At 36.8% G+C, this 15,987-nt stretch overlaps 1 protein-coding gene across 1 annotated transcript; it reads right to left on the bottom strand.

The window, feature by feature from the left end:
- Positions 1 to 226: 226 nt before the first annotated feature.
- Positions 227 to 744, bottom strand: LOC101615888 (BET1-like protein). The gene has a single exon (XM_045159368.1). The coding sequence runs from the start codon at positions 742 to 744 to the stop codon at positions 409 to 411; it is 336 nt and encodes a 111-aa protein (XP_045015303.1). The 3' UTR covers positions 227 to 408.
- Between the last annotated feature and the right edge of the window lie 15,243 nt (positions 745 to 15,987).

Below are 15,987 nucleotides of genomic sequence, written 5' to 3'. Positions count from 1 at the left end.
GTTAGCTCCCAGCTCTTCATAGAATAGACATGTTCTCACCCAGACATAAGAGAGAAGGGCCTTAAGATACTGGTGAATGAGGGCTGGAAAGGAGCCATTGGCCACAGTGTACGCATGTCGTACTCCCCGATGCTCTGCTCAGAGTTGGCTCATTCTGACACCATGTGGCCGTGGCTCTGCCAGTGTCTCTAGCACCAGGGAGTGGAGCGGGGGCTGTGGTCTAGTGTCCCTTTCCATGCATGGGACAAGCCAACATGTTATTGGATTAGAGGCAACTACAGCCCTCCTGATACAGGAAGAAGATGCCTGACCCATGGTGGCAGTTTTTCAAAGGAGTATTTTGTAGGTAAGTCCTTAGCCCAGGATACCAGGTGGGGAAGAGTCTGGCTGCTCTTGGCTTCCACTGGCTCACGTCCTTGCTCTTGACAAGAGGTAGGAGAGGATGGAGAAGAGCACAATCAGGCCTACAGCCATACCACACAGAAGCTTCCGGTTGTCTCGCCCAGACCTTGCCATGGTAGAAAAGCGTTTCACGCTCCCGGTGAGCAGGCCAGTCACACTCATGAAATCCGAGTCCATGCCATCCAGGTACCGGTTCTGGTCTTCTGTGTCCCTGTCGATGTCCAGGGCCAGCGATTTAAGCCTCTTAACCTTGGAGGCCAGGCTGTCGGCCATCCGCTTGTTCTCTCGGTCTAGAATCTCCTCCACTGCACCAGGGCTCTGAGCGCGATTCCAGTCTGCCATCGCGCCCGGTCGCCGCTGCGGCGGACGTGGCACAGGCACCCGGGAACGGGCTTCCGGTCTGTTTTGGGTCTTATATTGAGATCTTTAATCCATTTGGATTTCATTTCTGGTATGGAGAGTTTTGCTTTTCTGCATATGGTCATTCACTTTGTCCAACACTGTTTAATGAAGATGCTGTCCTTTCTCTAGTCTACATTATTGGAACCTTTGTCAAAGATCAAGTAGCTGTCTCAAATTATCAAAACGAGACATGAAAAAGGAGAGATCATCAGGGAATACTTCCCAAACCTCTACTCCACAAAATTGGGTGATCTGGTAGAAATTGATGAATTCCTAACCACATACCACCTACCAAAACTAAACTCAGAGCAGATTAATATCATAAATAAACCTATAACATCCATGAAGATTGAAAAGGTAATCAAAACCTCCACAAAAGGAAAATTTCAGATCCAGATATATTCTCAGCTGAATTATACCAAACCTTCATAAATGAAATGAAACATTGTTTTCAAACTGTTTCATGTTACCAGAGACCAGGGAATCTTCCCTGACTCCTTTTATGAAGCTAGTATCACCCTAATGCCAAAACCAGACAGAGATGCTACAAGAAAAGAAAACTATGAATTTAGATGCAAAAATTCTAAACAACATCCTTAAAATCCAAATTCAACAACACATCAAAAACATTGTCTTCCTTGATCAAGTAGGCTTCATCCTAGAGATATAAGAATGGTTCGACATATGGAAATCAGTCAGAGTCATACACCACATAAATACACTGAACTCTAAGAACCACATGACCATCTCAATTGATGCAGAGAAGGCCTTTGACAAAATACAATACCACTTCATCATCAAAGTTCCGTAGCGAATAGGCATGGAGGGTTTATGTTTCATCACAATAAAGGCTATATATAAAGTACCTAAAGCCCAAATAATACTCAATGGTAAAAGACTCAAACAGTTCCCAGTGAGATTGGCAGCAAGACAGTGGTGCCTACTCTTACTATTTCTCTTCAACATAGACAACCTCAACTAGAAGTACTAGCCCAAGCAATAAGACAGGAGAAAGGAGTAAAAGGGATTCAAATTGGAAAGGAAGAGTCAAGTTAGCCCCATTTTCAGATGACATGATCCTATACATAAGTGACCCAAATGTCTCCATCTCAAAACTTCAAAGGTGATTAATTCCTTCAGTAAAGTGTCAAGATACAAAATTGACAGAAAAAAATCAGTAGCCTTTCTATAAGCAAAGTGAAAATATACAGAGAAAAAAATCAGCAAGGCTATCCCACTTTCAATAGCAACCAAAACAATTAAATACCATGGAATAACACTAACCAAGTATGTGAAAGACCTATATAATGAAAACCTAAAAAAACTCAAGAAAGAAATCAAGGAGGACTTGAGAAGATGGAAAGACTTCCCATGCACCTGGATAGGTAGAGTTAATATTGTGAAAGTGGCAATTACACCAAAAGCAATATACAGATTTAATGAAGTGCCAATAAAAATTCGAGCATCACTCTTAAGGGAGATAGAAAAAATAATCTCAAAAGTCATGTTGAATGACAGCAGGCCTCATGGATCCAAACATATCCTCCGGGGGAAGGGGACTTTTGGAGTTATCACCACAACTGATGTAAAGCTATATTACAAAGCCATAGCAACAAACACAGTATGGCACTGGTATAAGAAAAGAAACATAGACCAATGGAACATAATTGAAGACTCAGGTCAAGTAACTTCAACCTTATGTTTTAAGACAGATTTTCACACTAATCCCAGAGATCACTGATTTGACTAAACTAGGTAGCTAATAAGTCTTGCAAATCTTCTATCTCAACTTCCCCACTGTTGCTATTATAGATAGAAGCACACCACTGTATTCAGATTTTCCCTGGGTGCTTGGAATCTTAACTCTTATCCTTGTGTTTATTTGAGAAATTTTTGCTGACTAAGTCTTTTCCCTATTCCAATTGGAGTCTTTTTTTTATTTTTTATTTTTGTTCATTTTTGTTTATTTATTTGAGAGTGACAGAGAGGGAGAGAGAGAGAAAGAGAGAGAGAGAGATCAGACAGAGAGAGAGAATGGGTGCTCCAGAGCCTCCAGCCACTGTAAACAAACTCCAGATGCGTGCACCCCCTTGTGCATGTGGGTCCTGAGGATTCCAGCCTTGAACCGGGGTCCTTAGGCTTCACAGGCAAGTGCTTAACCACTAAGTCATCTCTCCAGCCCCAATTGGAGTCTTTTTTTATAGAAGAATTTCATACTGTCTAGTGCCATATATGCTGTCTATACTTCATATTGATTTTTTAATAATAGCAGGTGACATATGAAGTCTATTTACCTAACCATATTAAATATAATGAAAGATACATCTCACCAGCAGAACAGAGTTTTATGGATATGTTAATCATAGTAAATCTTCATTGACAAGAGATCTAACAGACTACACAATCAAGAGTGATATCATTTTCAATATGAAGCTTGCAAAATAAAACCTAAGAAAAGCAGAATGATGTTACATGTAGATAAGGATTTTAACACATTGAGAAATACCACTTTTGTTAGTGAAGAAGTAATTTTCCTACCTGATCTATTGGCTTATTATTTAAGGTATTAATTTTGCTTATCTTTTTTTTTTTTCCTTGTGCTCACCTTTCCACCTAAGTGAGATTTCAGCAACAAGAAATTTTCAGTGCCTGGTGTTGTATGAAATTATATTTTTCCTCAGTTATACTTTATTTATTTCAAGGTACTGCTTTTGCCTATGACCTCTGATATAAAGAAGTGTGTGAGTTCACAGGAGAAAACATGAATAATTGGCTAACTATGAACTTACATATTTTGTGAAACATACACTATTCAGTAATCTAAAAGGTTGTAAAATTTTCTCTCAACTGAAATTTCCAATTATTCACTCAGTGTTACATTGGTCCTTCAAGATTTCAGTTATTGCCACAGTTCATTAGAATGTAAATGAGGACCAAGGATTGAATTAGCACATTAAGGTCTGATTAAACCGAGTTTAGTTTAGGCAGATTTCTTAGCAGATGCCAGCTTCTCCTCTCAGACAGACAGAACACACCAAATCAAAGAAAATCCACTATTCACAAAACCTACCCATGGTTTTAAGTTGGACCAGATGTACATATCCATGGATTTCTAAACACAGGTGAGGTTCTGCCTGGTCTTCCTCCTCCTCACTAGAGACACAGAGTGTGTTTGCATTATGCTCTTTGGATGAAGAATCACAATGTCCTGCAGCTTCATTGTCCCTAACACTGCTCATTAGTGCTGTCACATTTGCTTTTCTAAAAAACACACCACACCATGGTTCAACTCACTGGATCAATTTAATGAAGTGGTCAAGTTCCTTAGAACAACTTTCCTGGAGATAATCAACTGTTAAATGCTCTGTGCTGCTTTTTACAAAGATAGTCATTAAGAATACTGTTAGAACAACTTTCCTGGAAATAATCAACTCTTCCAAATAAAACAAACACTTAACACTAAAAACAGTATTGTTAATGACTATCTTTGTAAAAAGCAGCACAGAGCATTTAATGATTTTATAGTTATCAAATACAACACTGATTTTCATGTCAGGTTAGAACCATTAAGCTTTCCTGTGTAAAATCCTTACTAACCTTTCTTCAAATTCTTAGTGCTGCATGAAGATAGCAGGGTTCTTAACCCTGGTTCTTCTCATCACCCTTGCTACCTCTATTATTCAGACTTAGAACTTAGTCTGTCTCTATAAAATTCATTGAGACTTATGTTTAACATGACTTATGAAAAAAGAACTTAATTGCCTTTTTTGCTGCATAGGTAAAGAATATCCATAATTACTAAATGTACTATTTTTTATTTCATGACAATCTATTTTAATAGATATTTTGTGTTTTACCAGATGTAAAAATAAGTGATGATAGGTTTTATCCATTTTGTATACATTTTTATTCAGTATTTGCTTAAGTAGTATTGACTGTCCAAAAATTTAAGGTGTTGAAATATCCAAAGTCAAGTAAGTAGCAAAAGTAGAAAGAACCAGTGCCTTCTCAGCTTGCTCCCTGTGCTGCTTCTGCACAGGGTGTCCCTTCACTGAGAACTGGTAGCCACTTTGAAGGTTGTTGATCAGGCCCATTGCCACCTGGGTGTCTTCATGTAGATGTCTAAGTGAGGTTTTTATGTGACTCTCTCTTGACTATCTCTTCTTCATAACATTGTATGAAGATTTTTATGGTGTTTTGCTCTCCCTACTTCAGTCTTTCTATGTTTGTTTTAGATTACTTTAGGTAGTTCTATTGGTAAATAATTTGCAGTAGACCTTTTCATAGACAAGATCTGACAGAGACAAGGACTCAATTAACTATTTGTTTAAATCGATTTCATGACTCATTAGGCATAAAATTTTGGATAAATTATCCTCCCTTGTGTTTTACTGGCTCTGCTTAGCCTTCTCATATTGGCATGTTGAAACCTTGACTGGGTATTCCTTAAATATTTACCATGTCTGGGGAGAGGGCTTGAGAACAGAGGTGACTTAGAATAGGACATTCTCATGTTCTTTTCAGAAGAAAAGGCTATATTTCTTAGAAAAATACAGAGCTTCTGATATGAGAGCTAAGAACTGTAAATCATGGAATATTCATGAGAAGTTATCGTACTTGTTTAATTGAAAAGATTATTCTTTTAGTGAATTGTGCATTATCTATTTGCAAACTTACCTTATGCTGAAAATTGGAAGCCATTGGGTTAAGAAAACATGATAAGACAAGAATCAAGAACCCTTTGACATTTCATCAGTATGTAACATATGACACTGTCATCTACTAAATTCAAAGTGGAGAACTACACAATCAATGTCCTAAAATAAAAATAAAATCTCATAAGGTTTTAAGTAAGTATATAATTCTGTGTTGTTTTGCATTCATAGCTGTCCTGGGCTTCACGTTGTCAAATGTAGCTAGTAGGCTGTGGGTTTGACATGCTTAAACAGAGATAAAACACAGACTGGTGCATAGATGACAAAATGTGAAAGCCCATCTCACACTACAATATATCAAAAACATACTGTAATAATCTGGATCAGTATTTACACTGTTGCAAAAAAGTACATGTTGAATATATATTTGTGTGCAGGTGTTACGTGTGTGTGTGCATGTTCTTGTTCAAGTGTCTGAGTGTGGAAACACATGTGCCAAAGTGTATGTGTTGAAGTCAGAGGATATTCTCTGATGTTGTTCTCACCTTCCAAGTTGTTAGTGGCAAGATTTCATATTGGTCTTACTGTATCTGTCAGGCTAGCTGGCCTATAAGTATTTGGGGACTCTCCTGCCTCAACCTCCTATCTTACCAATTGGAATTAAAGATGCACAGCAAACATGGATATCTGGGGACTAGAACTCAGGTACTCAACACTTGCACAACAAGTGTTTTATCTAACTAGTCATTTCCCAGCTTGATTATCTATTTTTCATTTAAATTAATTAACGTGACATTTCTTGGTAAAATAGAGGAAAAGGATGGAGAAAGAAAGAAACTTTGACATTTAAAATAAAAGGGTGAACATGAACATTTTCTTTTAGTTTCTAGTTACCTATGTACTTTCAATATGCTGTTAGAATCATATGGTGAATAATATTCTAGCATGCATTTTCACTAAATATACTTCAAAAATATGTATCTGTCAATAAAACCTACTTAAATGGTTTTAATATTAGTAAAGTAGTCTCTTTCCTTGAGATGGTATGTATACATGTTCACCAAAAACTGTGGAACTGGTGCTGGAGATATTGTTTAGTGGTTAAGATGCTTGCCTAAGAAGCCTAAGGACCAAGGTTTGATTCCCCAGTACCCATGTAAGCTAGATGCACAAGGTGGTCCATGTATCTGGAGTTCATTTGCAGTACCAAAGGCCCTTGTGCAGCCATCTTTCCCTCCCTCCCTCCCTCTCTCTTTCTCTTTCTATCTCTATCAGGTAAGTAAATAAATGTATCAAAATATGAAAAACACATTGAACTCTCTAATGACTAATGATACTAAACATCTCTTTAAATGCATAATGGCAGTTTGTATTTTATTCCTTTGCAAATTTTTTGGTAAATTGTCTACCCCATTTTTTGATTGGAATCTTTGACTTTTTAAAGTTTAGTTTTGAGATTTCATCTCACTTTAGTCAGGTTGGCATCAAATGACAACAAATGCTGCTGAGGCTGTAAGGAAAAAAGAGCCCTTATCCACTGCTGGTGGGAGTGCAAACTCATACAACTATAATGTAAATCAGTATGTAGTCTACTGAAAACAATGAAAATAGATCTACCATTTGATCCAGCCACTGTTAGACATATACCTCCACTCTTTACTAGAAAGTCTCCACTCCTTACTAGAGATACCTGTTCAGCCATGTTTTCTGCTGCTGTATTCACAATAGCTAGAAATTGGAATCAGCCCAGATGCCCATCGACAGGTGAATAGAAAATAAAGATGTGGTACATATACACAATGGAATTCCACTCAAAAGCAAGGGAAAAAATGAAGTAATTATATTTTCAGGAAAATGAATGGAATTAGAAAACATTCTAAACATGATCACACAGGCAGAGAAGAAAAAGAAGAAGAAAAAGAAAAAGAAAATACATATTTTCTCTCATTTGCAGTTCCTAACTGGGATCAATTAGAGTTGGGTGTAAAGGTAGTAAATCATCAGGAATATGGGCATAAAACTAGAATGAGACAAGAAGGAAAAGAAATAGGAAGAAAGCAGAGGAGATATTTTATAGGCTAAGAGAGGAACAACATAGGGGGAGGCAGCAACAGAAGTACTGTTCTTACTGACAAGCCACTCCAGGACAATGGTGACAAACACTGTGATCAATCAAAACCTATCAAAAATATAAATCCATGGGCTGGAGAGATGGCTTAGCGGTTAAGCGCTTGCCTGTGAAGCCTAAGGACCCCGGTTCGAGGCTCGGTTCCCCAGGTCCCACGTTAGCCAGATGCACAAGGGGGCGCACGCGTCTGGAGTTCGTTTGCAGAGGCTGGAAGCCCTGGTGCGCCCATTCTCTCTCTCTCCCTCTACCTGTCTTTCTCTCTGTGTCTATTGCTCTCAAATTAATAAATAAAAAATTTAAAAAAAAATATATAAATCCAGAGGTTACAGAGAACTCAACACTAAATCAGATTGCTAAAAGGCCTGCCATGGCTCATGAAACATTTAGGAAGAGAAAGGTAGAAAAATTGTAAAAGCCTCAAAGTGGGTAGAAATACCCTGAGGCATGGTCTACTACCTTCCCCACAGAGACTGACTGAGGTCTGCATGAAACCCTGAACCCACTCACACCCAGGGAAATGGGAATGGAAATGAGAATATAAAAGAGTATAAACTTTTATGAAGGGCTGGAGAGATGACTCAGTGGTTCAGGCATTTGCCTACAAAGCCAAAGGACCCAGGTTTGATTCCTCAGGACCCACATGCCAGGTGGCACATAAACCAGATGCACAAGGGGGCTCATATATCTGGAATTCATTTGTGCCCATTCTCTCTCTGTCTCTCTTTCTCTCTCTCTCTCCCCTCCTTTCTCTGTAAATTAAATAAATAAAAATAAATTATTTTAAAACTTTTATTAAATAAAATTAGAAAAATATGGAACTATAGAGCTCATATGAGTACAAAGCTTACTGTTGTAATTAATTTGCTCCTGGTAAAATGACAAATACTTTATTGATTTTAAATAAGTTTTTTTTTTTTTTTTTTTTTTTTTTTTTAGGCAAACCTGACAGACTGGCCTTTTTTATGTGAGAAAGAGAGAGAGAGAGAGAATTGGCATGCCAGGGCCTCCAGCTACTGCAATAAAACTCCAGATGCATGTGCTATCCTATGCACATGTGAAAGTTACCTGGCTTTGTCACTATGCATCTGGTTTATGTGGGACTTGGAGAGTAGAACATGAGTCCTTAGGCTTTGTAGGCAAGTCCTTTAACTAGTAAGCCGTTTCTCCAGCCCTATTTTAACTAAGTTTTAACAAAACCCCTAAGCTACTGTGATCCAATATGTTTTAACAATGCAAATACATAACCATATAAAACTGTTTAAAGCATTCACTTAACAGAAATGATTTCTGAGACCATATATTTGAGTATGCAAAATACATTTTAAAAATGGATTTAACTAATTAACGTTTGCTGAATCAGAAGTAGTTTCTATTGTATAATGAGTACTAAAAGAACAAGCATGTGGCCTAGTTTTAATGTGTTCCAAGTTTTAAGTTGAGGTATGGGCCTCTTGGTTTGAGTTATACACATGAGAAAATACAATGAGTTATAAAGGCATTCTCAAAGCATAGGATGTGAATGTTATGTTGCACATATGTTATATTTTAATTTTGTTCCCAGATTTTTCTTTTTACTTTTAAACAATAATGTAGTCAGCTTCATGTTGCTCAGATGAATTTCTAAGAAGATATAGTTTATAAGTGGAAGGATTTATTTCAGCTAGCAGATCCAAGGGTAAGTTCCACCAATGGTAGAAGAAGCTGGCCCCTTTTCATAGATCCAAGCAGAGAGACACACTAAACCACCAGCACTACAAGCAAGGACCAAACCAACCTGAGGCAGCAGGACACCCAGAGCTCACTCTGTATACCTTAGGCTAGAAATCAGATCCACCCCAGTAACACCTGAGGGCTGAACCCCAGTGACACCTCCTCCAACTAGGCACCTGGAAACAAGTTTTAATGAAACCTCAACACTATTGTGGGGTATACTTGAAACCACTACAAATGGTATTCATTTAACTCAAGAGTATTGTCTATGACATTTCTGAATTATTCTGTGATCTAAGTGAGTCATATTTTATGCACCACTCATAATTTTCTGACTATATCACTCTTCTGGTTTTCATTATGCTGCAAAACACCAACTTATTCTCTGTTTTTATAGTCTTTTGAACATTTTAACTTTTTAAATATGTACAAATCAAATAAATTTAATGTATCCAGAACAAATTTATAATATTGTACTGTGAAGTGAAAATAAATAAAGCTTAGTATGCTACTAAAAAATAGAAGTTTGTTTAGGAGAAAATATTGCTGTAGATACCCAGATCACAATCACACTACAAAGGACAGACTTCAGTCTCTGTGATATCACATGAACAGGAAGAGGTCCTGGTGGCTACATTAAATAAGTTATGATAATCTAGTATTTTATAAATTTTTGAACTTTTCATTATACAAATATGATTTTTTTTAAAAATTGATTACATAAAATTAAACAAGAACACTCATGAATGCATTGAAGTCATGCCACAATTACACTTAATCAAATGTTATTTACAAATACAATTAAATATGCCTTGCCCTAATTTCTCTACTCAGCAAATTCCTAGATATTGTAAAATTACAATTTTTGTACTTTATGTACTTTGATGCAGTTTGTAATTTGGCCTTTAACTTATCTAACTGAAATATAAACTATATCAAAAATGCAAACATACCAGAGTCAATCTCAGTGAATTTTCAGGAACTGAAAGAAGGCATATAATGGACACCAAGATTAAGGAAGATCATTCTGAAAATGATCATGGAAAAGTGCCCCCACCCTGCTGCTGCAAAACATCTTCCTGCTATGAACCCATCAGTAATCACCAGGCCCGAGACATAAAGGAGAAACAGTTTTCCATGCTCCAAGTGTTTCTTTGAATTCTAACATTTTATATTGTGTAGTTTAAGATATTTTCCAATTCTATGATGCTCTAAAATTCTATTTAGGCAAACTTTCCTGCTTTTCTGTATTGGGAGTTGTAGCAGATAGCTTCAGGTTCACTGAGATGAACTTTCAGACCAGAGACAGTTATGGAGGAAGGGAATTATTGAAGCTTACAGATCCAGGGGAAGTTCCATAATGGCAGAAGAAGCTGGCCTGCCTTCACAGGACCAGGCAGAGAGAGAGAGAAGTTACAAGCCTAAAGGTCAAAAGCCACAATACACGTTAGGAACTCCAGCTAGGCACACTTTGCATATCTTTAGATTGAAATCTGAAACCCACCACCACACCTGAAGAGCCACCCAGTGATATTGCCTCCAGCCAGGTGACTGTAGATGTAATCTACAAACAAACAACTGAATATATTGGGGCCATCTATTCTATTCAAACCACCACATTCTGCCCCTGGCCTCCAATACATTTATAAACATCACACATTGTAAATTGTATTCACTTGAATTTCAAAGGTCCCCACAGTCTAGACCAATTTAAGATATTAAGACCTGTAAAATCAAACAAGTTAAACAATTCTAACATATAAATGCACAGAGTAAACATTTTGAACTGGTATAAGGCATAGCAAAGAGAGATTAAAACAATGCAAACTCAACCACCATCAAACAAGCATCAAACTTCTGCAGTTCAAGTTCAACATAACCAGAGACTGACAGTCTCCAGATTTTCCAATTCTGCCCCTTCACCTGGGCAGAGTAGCTAGGGAACACTTCCATCCCAGGCCAGCAATGCACTCTATGGTAGCCCTTGCACAGTCCTGGTATATCCAAAACATCTTGAGGTCTTCATGCAAACCACGATCCATCTTCCAAAGGCTCTTTCAGCCTAACAGGGCATCATGCCCTGCCTCATGCCACATCTCAGCAGCAGCTCCTGGAACCATGTGCAATTCATGACCACTACTCACATTTTCCAAAGGCTCTTTCAGCCTATCAAGACATCAGGCCCTACCTCATGCCACATCTCAGTGTAGCTCCTGTAAGCATGTGCAATTCACAACCACTCCTCACATCTTTCATGCTTCTAAAACCAATACCAGGTGTGCAGAACACAGCCATATTCTTAATTCACAGACAAAATAAATCATAACCTTGAAAAGCATAACATAACAGGTTTTTAAATAAAATTATGGACATTTTAAATAGAACATGCTTAAATTTATTAAAAGTTTGAGTTGAACATAGTTATATCAACAAAATAGGAGATTAAAATGCACATATTTGAGTCCCTTCCTCTCCATTTTTGAGGGGATACTATTTTAGATTAGAAAAGTCAATGTAGAAATGGAATATATGCTATTAAAGATAATATTTTAGTCAACATCAAATTAAAAATGCAATACTAAAATAATTCTTAAATGTGTACTTTGATCAAGGAGACATATAAAGGTTTTGGTAATTTTTTCCTTTTAAATTTATATTGATGATATATTTTTCTGTACTTGATACTCCGTAAAATAATAAACTTATTAAAACTGATTCTTTTTATCAAAGGAATTCGACTTCCATCACAACAGTGACATAAACAAGTTAAAGAAAGAAAGGTTGATTTGGGCTCAAGATTTTAGAAGTTTCAGTTCATCATCAGCTGATTCGTGGCTGTGGTAGCATAGCATCAGGGTAGAAGCAGAGCTGCTTCTCTCACCTTGCGACCTCCAGGAGACTCAAGGACAAAACACTTGTGCAGGAGGCCTTTTGTCTCCTTTCATCCAATCTGGTCAGCCACTCTATGGAATGATGCCAGTAACATTCAAGTGAGTCTTCCCCACTTCTTGGAGAAGTTCTAACAGACACACTCAGAAGTGTGTTTTATTAACCTATTGGACATCACTCAACATAATCATGTTGACAAGATTTCCCATCACAGTAACATATTTATTTGTAAAATTCCATGTAGAACAATAAAAACAGATACAATTATTAAAGATAATTTTTTGGTTAAATTTTTCTCTACAACTTATAAAAATATAGAATTAAGTAGAGAAGTTGTTGACCTAGTTCAAAATCAAACTGTGGGTATTTAAATGTGAGTGATGTGTGATGGCAGAAGACAGTGTAGGTGCTTTGTGTGTGTGACTGGAGGGGACATTGGAGGTGCATTGTGCATGTGATGGCAGAAGACAATGTAGGTGCACTGTGTGTATGATTGCAGGAGGCAGTTCAGACTACTTGTAGATGGTTTACACATTCTAATATTCACAACAAATTACCTTCATTTTCTCTAAAGATGCCTTGGTTTTTCTTAAGCAAGTCACATTTAAGGATAAAAATAATGTCTACAAAAATATTCTTTTAAGGAAAATAAAACCTATCTAGAAGACAAGGAGGGGCAGAGTAGTAGTGAAAATCTGAGGGTTGTAAGGTAGAGTTCATGAACTTGAAGTAAATATTTGGGGTAGAGATGTGATATATGTGAAAGGAATAATAAAAATGTAATTGTAATAATTTTTCCTGAAAATATCCATAGGAATTTTCTGACTCTGAATAAAATCACTAACAATGACTTTTTTATGTATTTCAGAAGTCATTATAATTACTTAGCGGCCCACTGTTAAAATTCATATCATTAAACAGTAAATATTATACTTTTTTTCGTGACTGCCTGATTTATATAAGTGAAAACAGCTCAACTAATCAAACCATGATGGGTTTTGAAATAGTTGCCACAGAGATGCTTTGTGATCAGAATTATAATGTTTGAAATAGGAACTGTTAGGGACTTGCAAGGAAAACAGATTTAGACAGAGCTATGTGTTTTCTCTAAAATGAAGAAAAAAAGAGTCTCAAAAAAAATCCGCCATAAAATTACAAGCTGGTTATCAATTTTATTTGCCATTTGTAAACATGTGATTCTTAAGAAATGATAGAACTTTCTTGCTGGAGATATTAAGAACTGTCTAATAAAATTTTATAAGTTAAAGTGGTTGCCAGGTTATTCCAGCTAAGTACCAGGAAGTTGGGTTGTCAGAGATATTGATCAACAGCCATTGATGACATCTGCTGGCCACTGGGAGCTTGAGAAAACCTATTGAAACAGATGCTCAAAACAGAAAAAAAAACAAACAAAAAAAAAACCTGGATTTGCATTTGGGTTCTAGAGGTTAATAGCACACTACAGGAATGGATTTGAAAAAAAAAAAAAAAGATATTTAGAAGGCTGAGGAATTAGTAGTATGTAGGGCTGGAGAAATTGCTCAGTGGTTAAAGGAATTTGCTTGCAAAGCCTGATGGTCTGAGTTTGACTCCCCAGTATCCATGCAAAACCAGATGCACAAAGTGGTGCATGTGTCTGGAGATAGTTTGTAAGTGGCAAAAGGAACTAGAGCACCTATACTTGCTTTCTCTGTGTCTGTCTGTTTCTCAAATAAATAAACAAAATACTTATAAAAACTGAATGTGGGACTGGAGGGATGGCTTAGAGGTTACGTTTGCCTGTGAAGCCTAAGGACCCTGGTTAGAGGCTAAATTCCCCAAGACCCACATTATCCAGATGCATAAGGGGGCGCACACATCTGGAGTTCGTTTTCAGTGGCTGAAGGCCCTGGCGTGTCCATTCTCACTGTCTCTCTCTGCCTCTCTCTCTTTCTCTGCCTCTGTCTCTCACTCTCAAATAAATAAATAAAAATAAACAAAATTAAAAAAAAAACATTGAATGTGTTCATAAACACATTCCAAAGAGAGACATGACATGCATTAGAGGGATTTACATTGGAAGGATTTCCCCAAGAAACCACCACTGAACACAACATAATGAGTCTTTGTCCTTTCTAGGCTGGTACTTGGAGAATCTTTCACTAATGCTTGCTGCCTCTTTAAATGATTATACACTTGCTTCTTGGTTGCTTTAGAATCCCAGAAAGCCAGCCAAAAAAGGAATGAACCAAAAATCACCAAGTCACCATAACCCTTCCTTTTGAGGTCCCTAGAATATAATTTGCTCATTTTACTTCCAATTTGTCTATGCAGAAGCATTCCTGACTTCCTTGTATTAACATCAAATGTATGAAGACGCATGGCAGTGATTTTTCATGCTCTACAATGTTTCCACTCTCCATGTGGAGGAATTGCCTTTCATACGTCAGTATGCATCAGTTTTCTCCAAATGACCCCTGGTTATGTTACTTGGGAATCATTTCTCTAAGAATTACTCTCAGTGCTCTCTTTGCTTGTTCCTAATAATCTTCACTTTTCTTTTTAGTGTTCTGGCTATACCTTTTAGCTTTGCTAAAAAAACAATTGGTAACACCAATTTTTGTTACAACTTTGCCACCCAGAAATGCCACAATGGCACTAGAGTTGAGATACTCAATAATGTATACCTACCTTATTAGCCTTTAGTTATGTAGAGCCTAGAACATTATTGTTATCCTAGAGAGTTAGTGCTAAGGCAATATGTCAATATAAGGTAGATGTTATGAACTAAGAATGTCAAATAAAGACATGTATTTGAAGAATTATAGCTTACATAAAACTTTAGACAATAATATCTATCAAAAAAGGTGCTATTGTAGATTTAGATTTAAAATTCATACTACTCTTTTGGTTTTAGTAATTCCAACTTGGAAAACACAATGTAAATTATATCAAGTCACATAGCTGAAGCTAATCAATATCTTTTCACACAGAATATATCCTCAAAAAGATTTAAAAAGCTCACATATTAAAAATATGCTTTAAAAGCCACTTTTGGGACAGCTTATATGTGTCCACAACTCTAAGTATCATGAAGTATGAGAGAATATATGAAGTTTTCAGGATTTGAAAATAAAAGTATTTCTCATTTTTGGTGTGTATGGTTATATGTGTATATATATATATATTCACATGGGTGCACATGCCAGTGAACATGTATGTTTATGGAAGAGAGCAATTTACACAGATGTCTTCCTCCACTGATCTGCAACTTATTTATTGAGACAGAGTGTCTATCTTGAACTCAGGGCTTGCCAATTTGTCCTGGAAATCTCCCCATCTCTGCCTTCTACAAGCAGGTTTCCATACTCACCTTGCATTTACATGGTGCCAAATTCTGGTCTTATGCTTAAAATGCTTGATCTACTGAAACATCTACCCAGTCTCCTAAATAGAAAATATTTTAAGTAAAGGAAATACATTGGGGAAGTCATAACATTTTGTGACATTTTACCACTTTGATATATTCATTAATTTTAATGCAGGTTGAGCTGACTGGGTTAAAGAACCATGCCTAGAGTATCCAGCAATCTCCCATCTCTTTTTTTCTTGGAAAAACCAACATTGGATGGTAGAATTTTGCAAAAAGACAACAAAATGACCAAAACAAACAAACAAACAAAAAATTGGGGTAAAGAAAGCTAATGATAAGTTAGCTAGCATGTGCATGTTTCTTCAATTGGAACAATTGTTAAAAGTTGTAACAAGAGGATAAAAGGCTAAACAGACTGGAACCCACTTTTAGACTTCTAAGGACATAGA

Source organism: Jaculus jaculus, chromosome 9 (genome assembly GCF_020740685.1).
Source record: "Jaculus jaculus isolate mJacJac1 chromosome 9, mJacJac1.mat.Y.cur, whole genome shotgun sequence".
Lineage (NCBI taxonomy): Eukaryota > Metazoa > Chordata > Mammalia > Rodentia > Dipodidae > Jaculus > Jaculus jaculus.
Note: the sequence above shows the minus strand (reverse complement) of the source record. Positions and strands in the feature narration are given on the sequence as shown.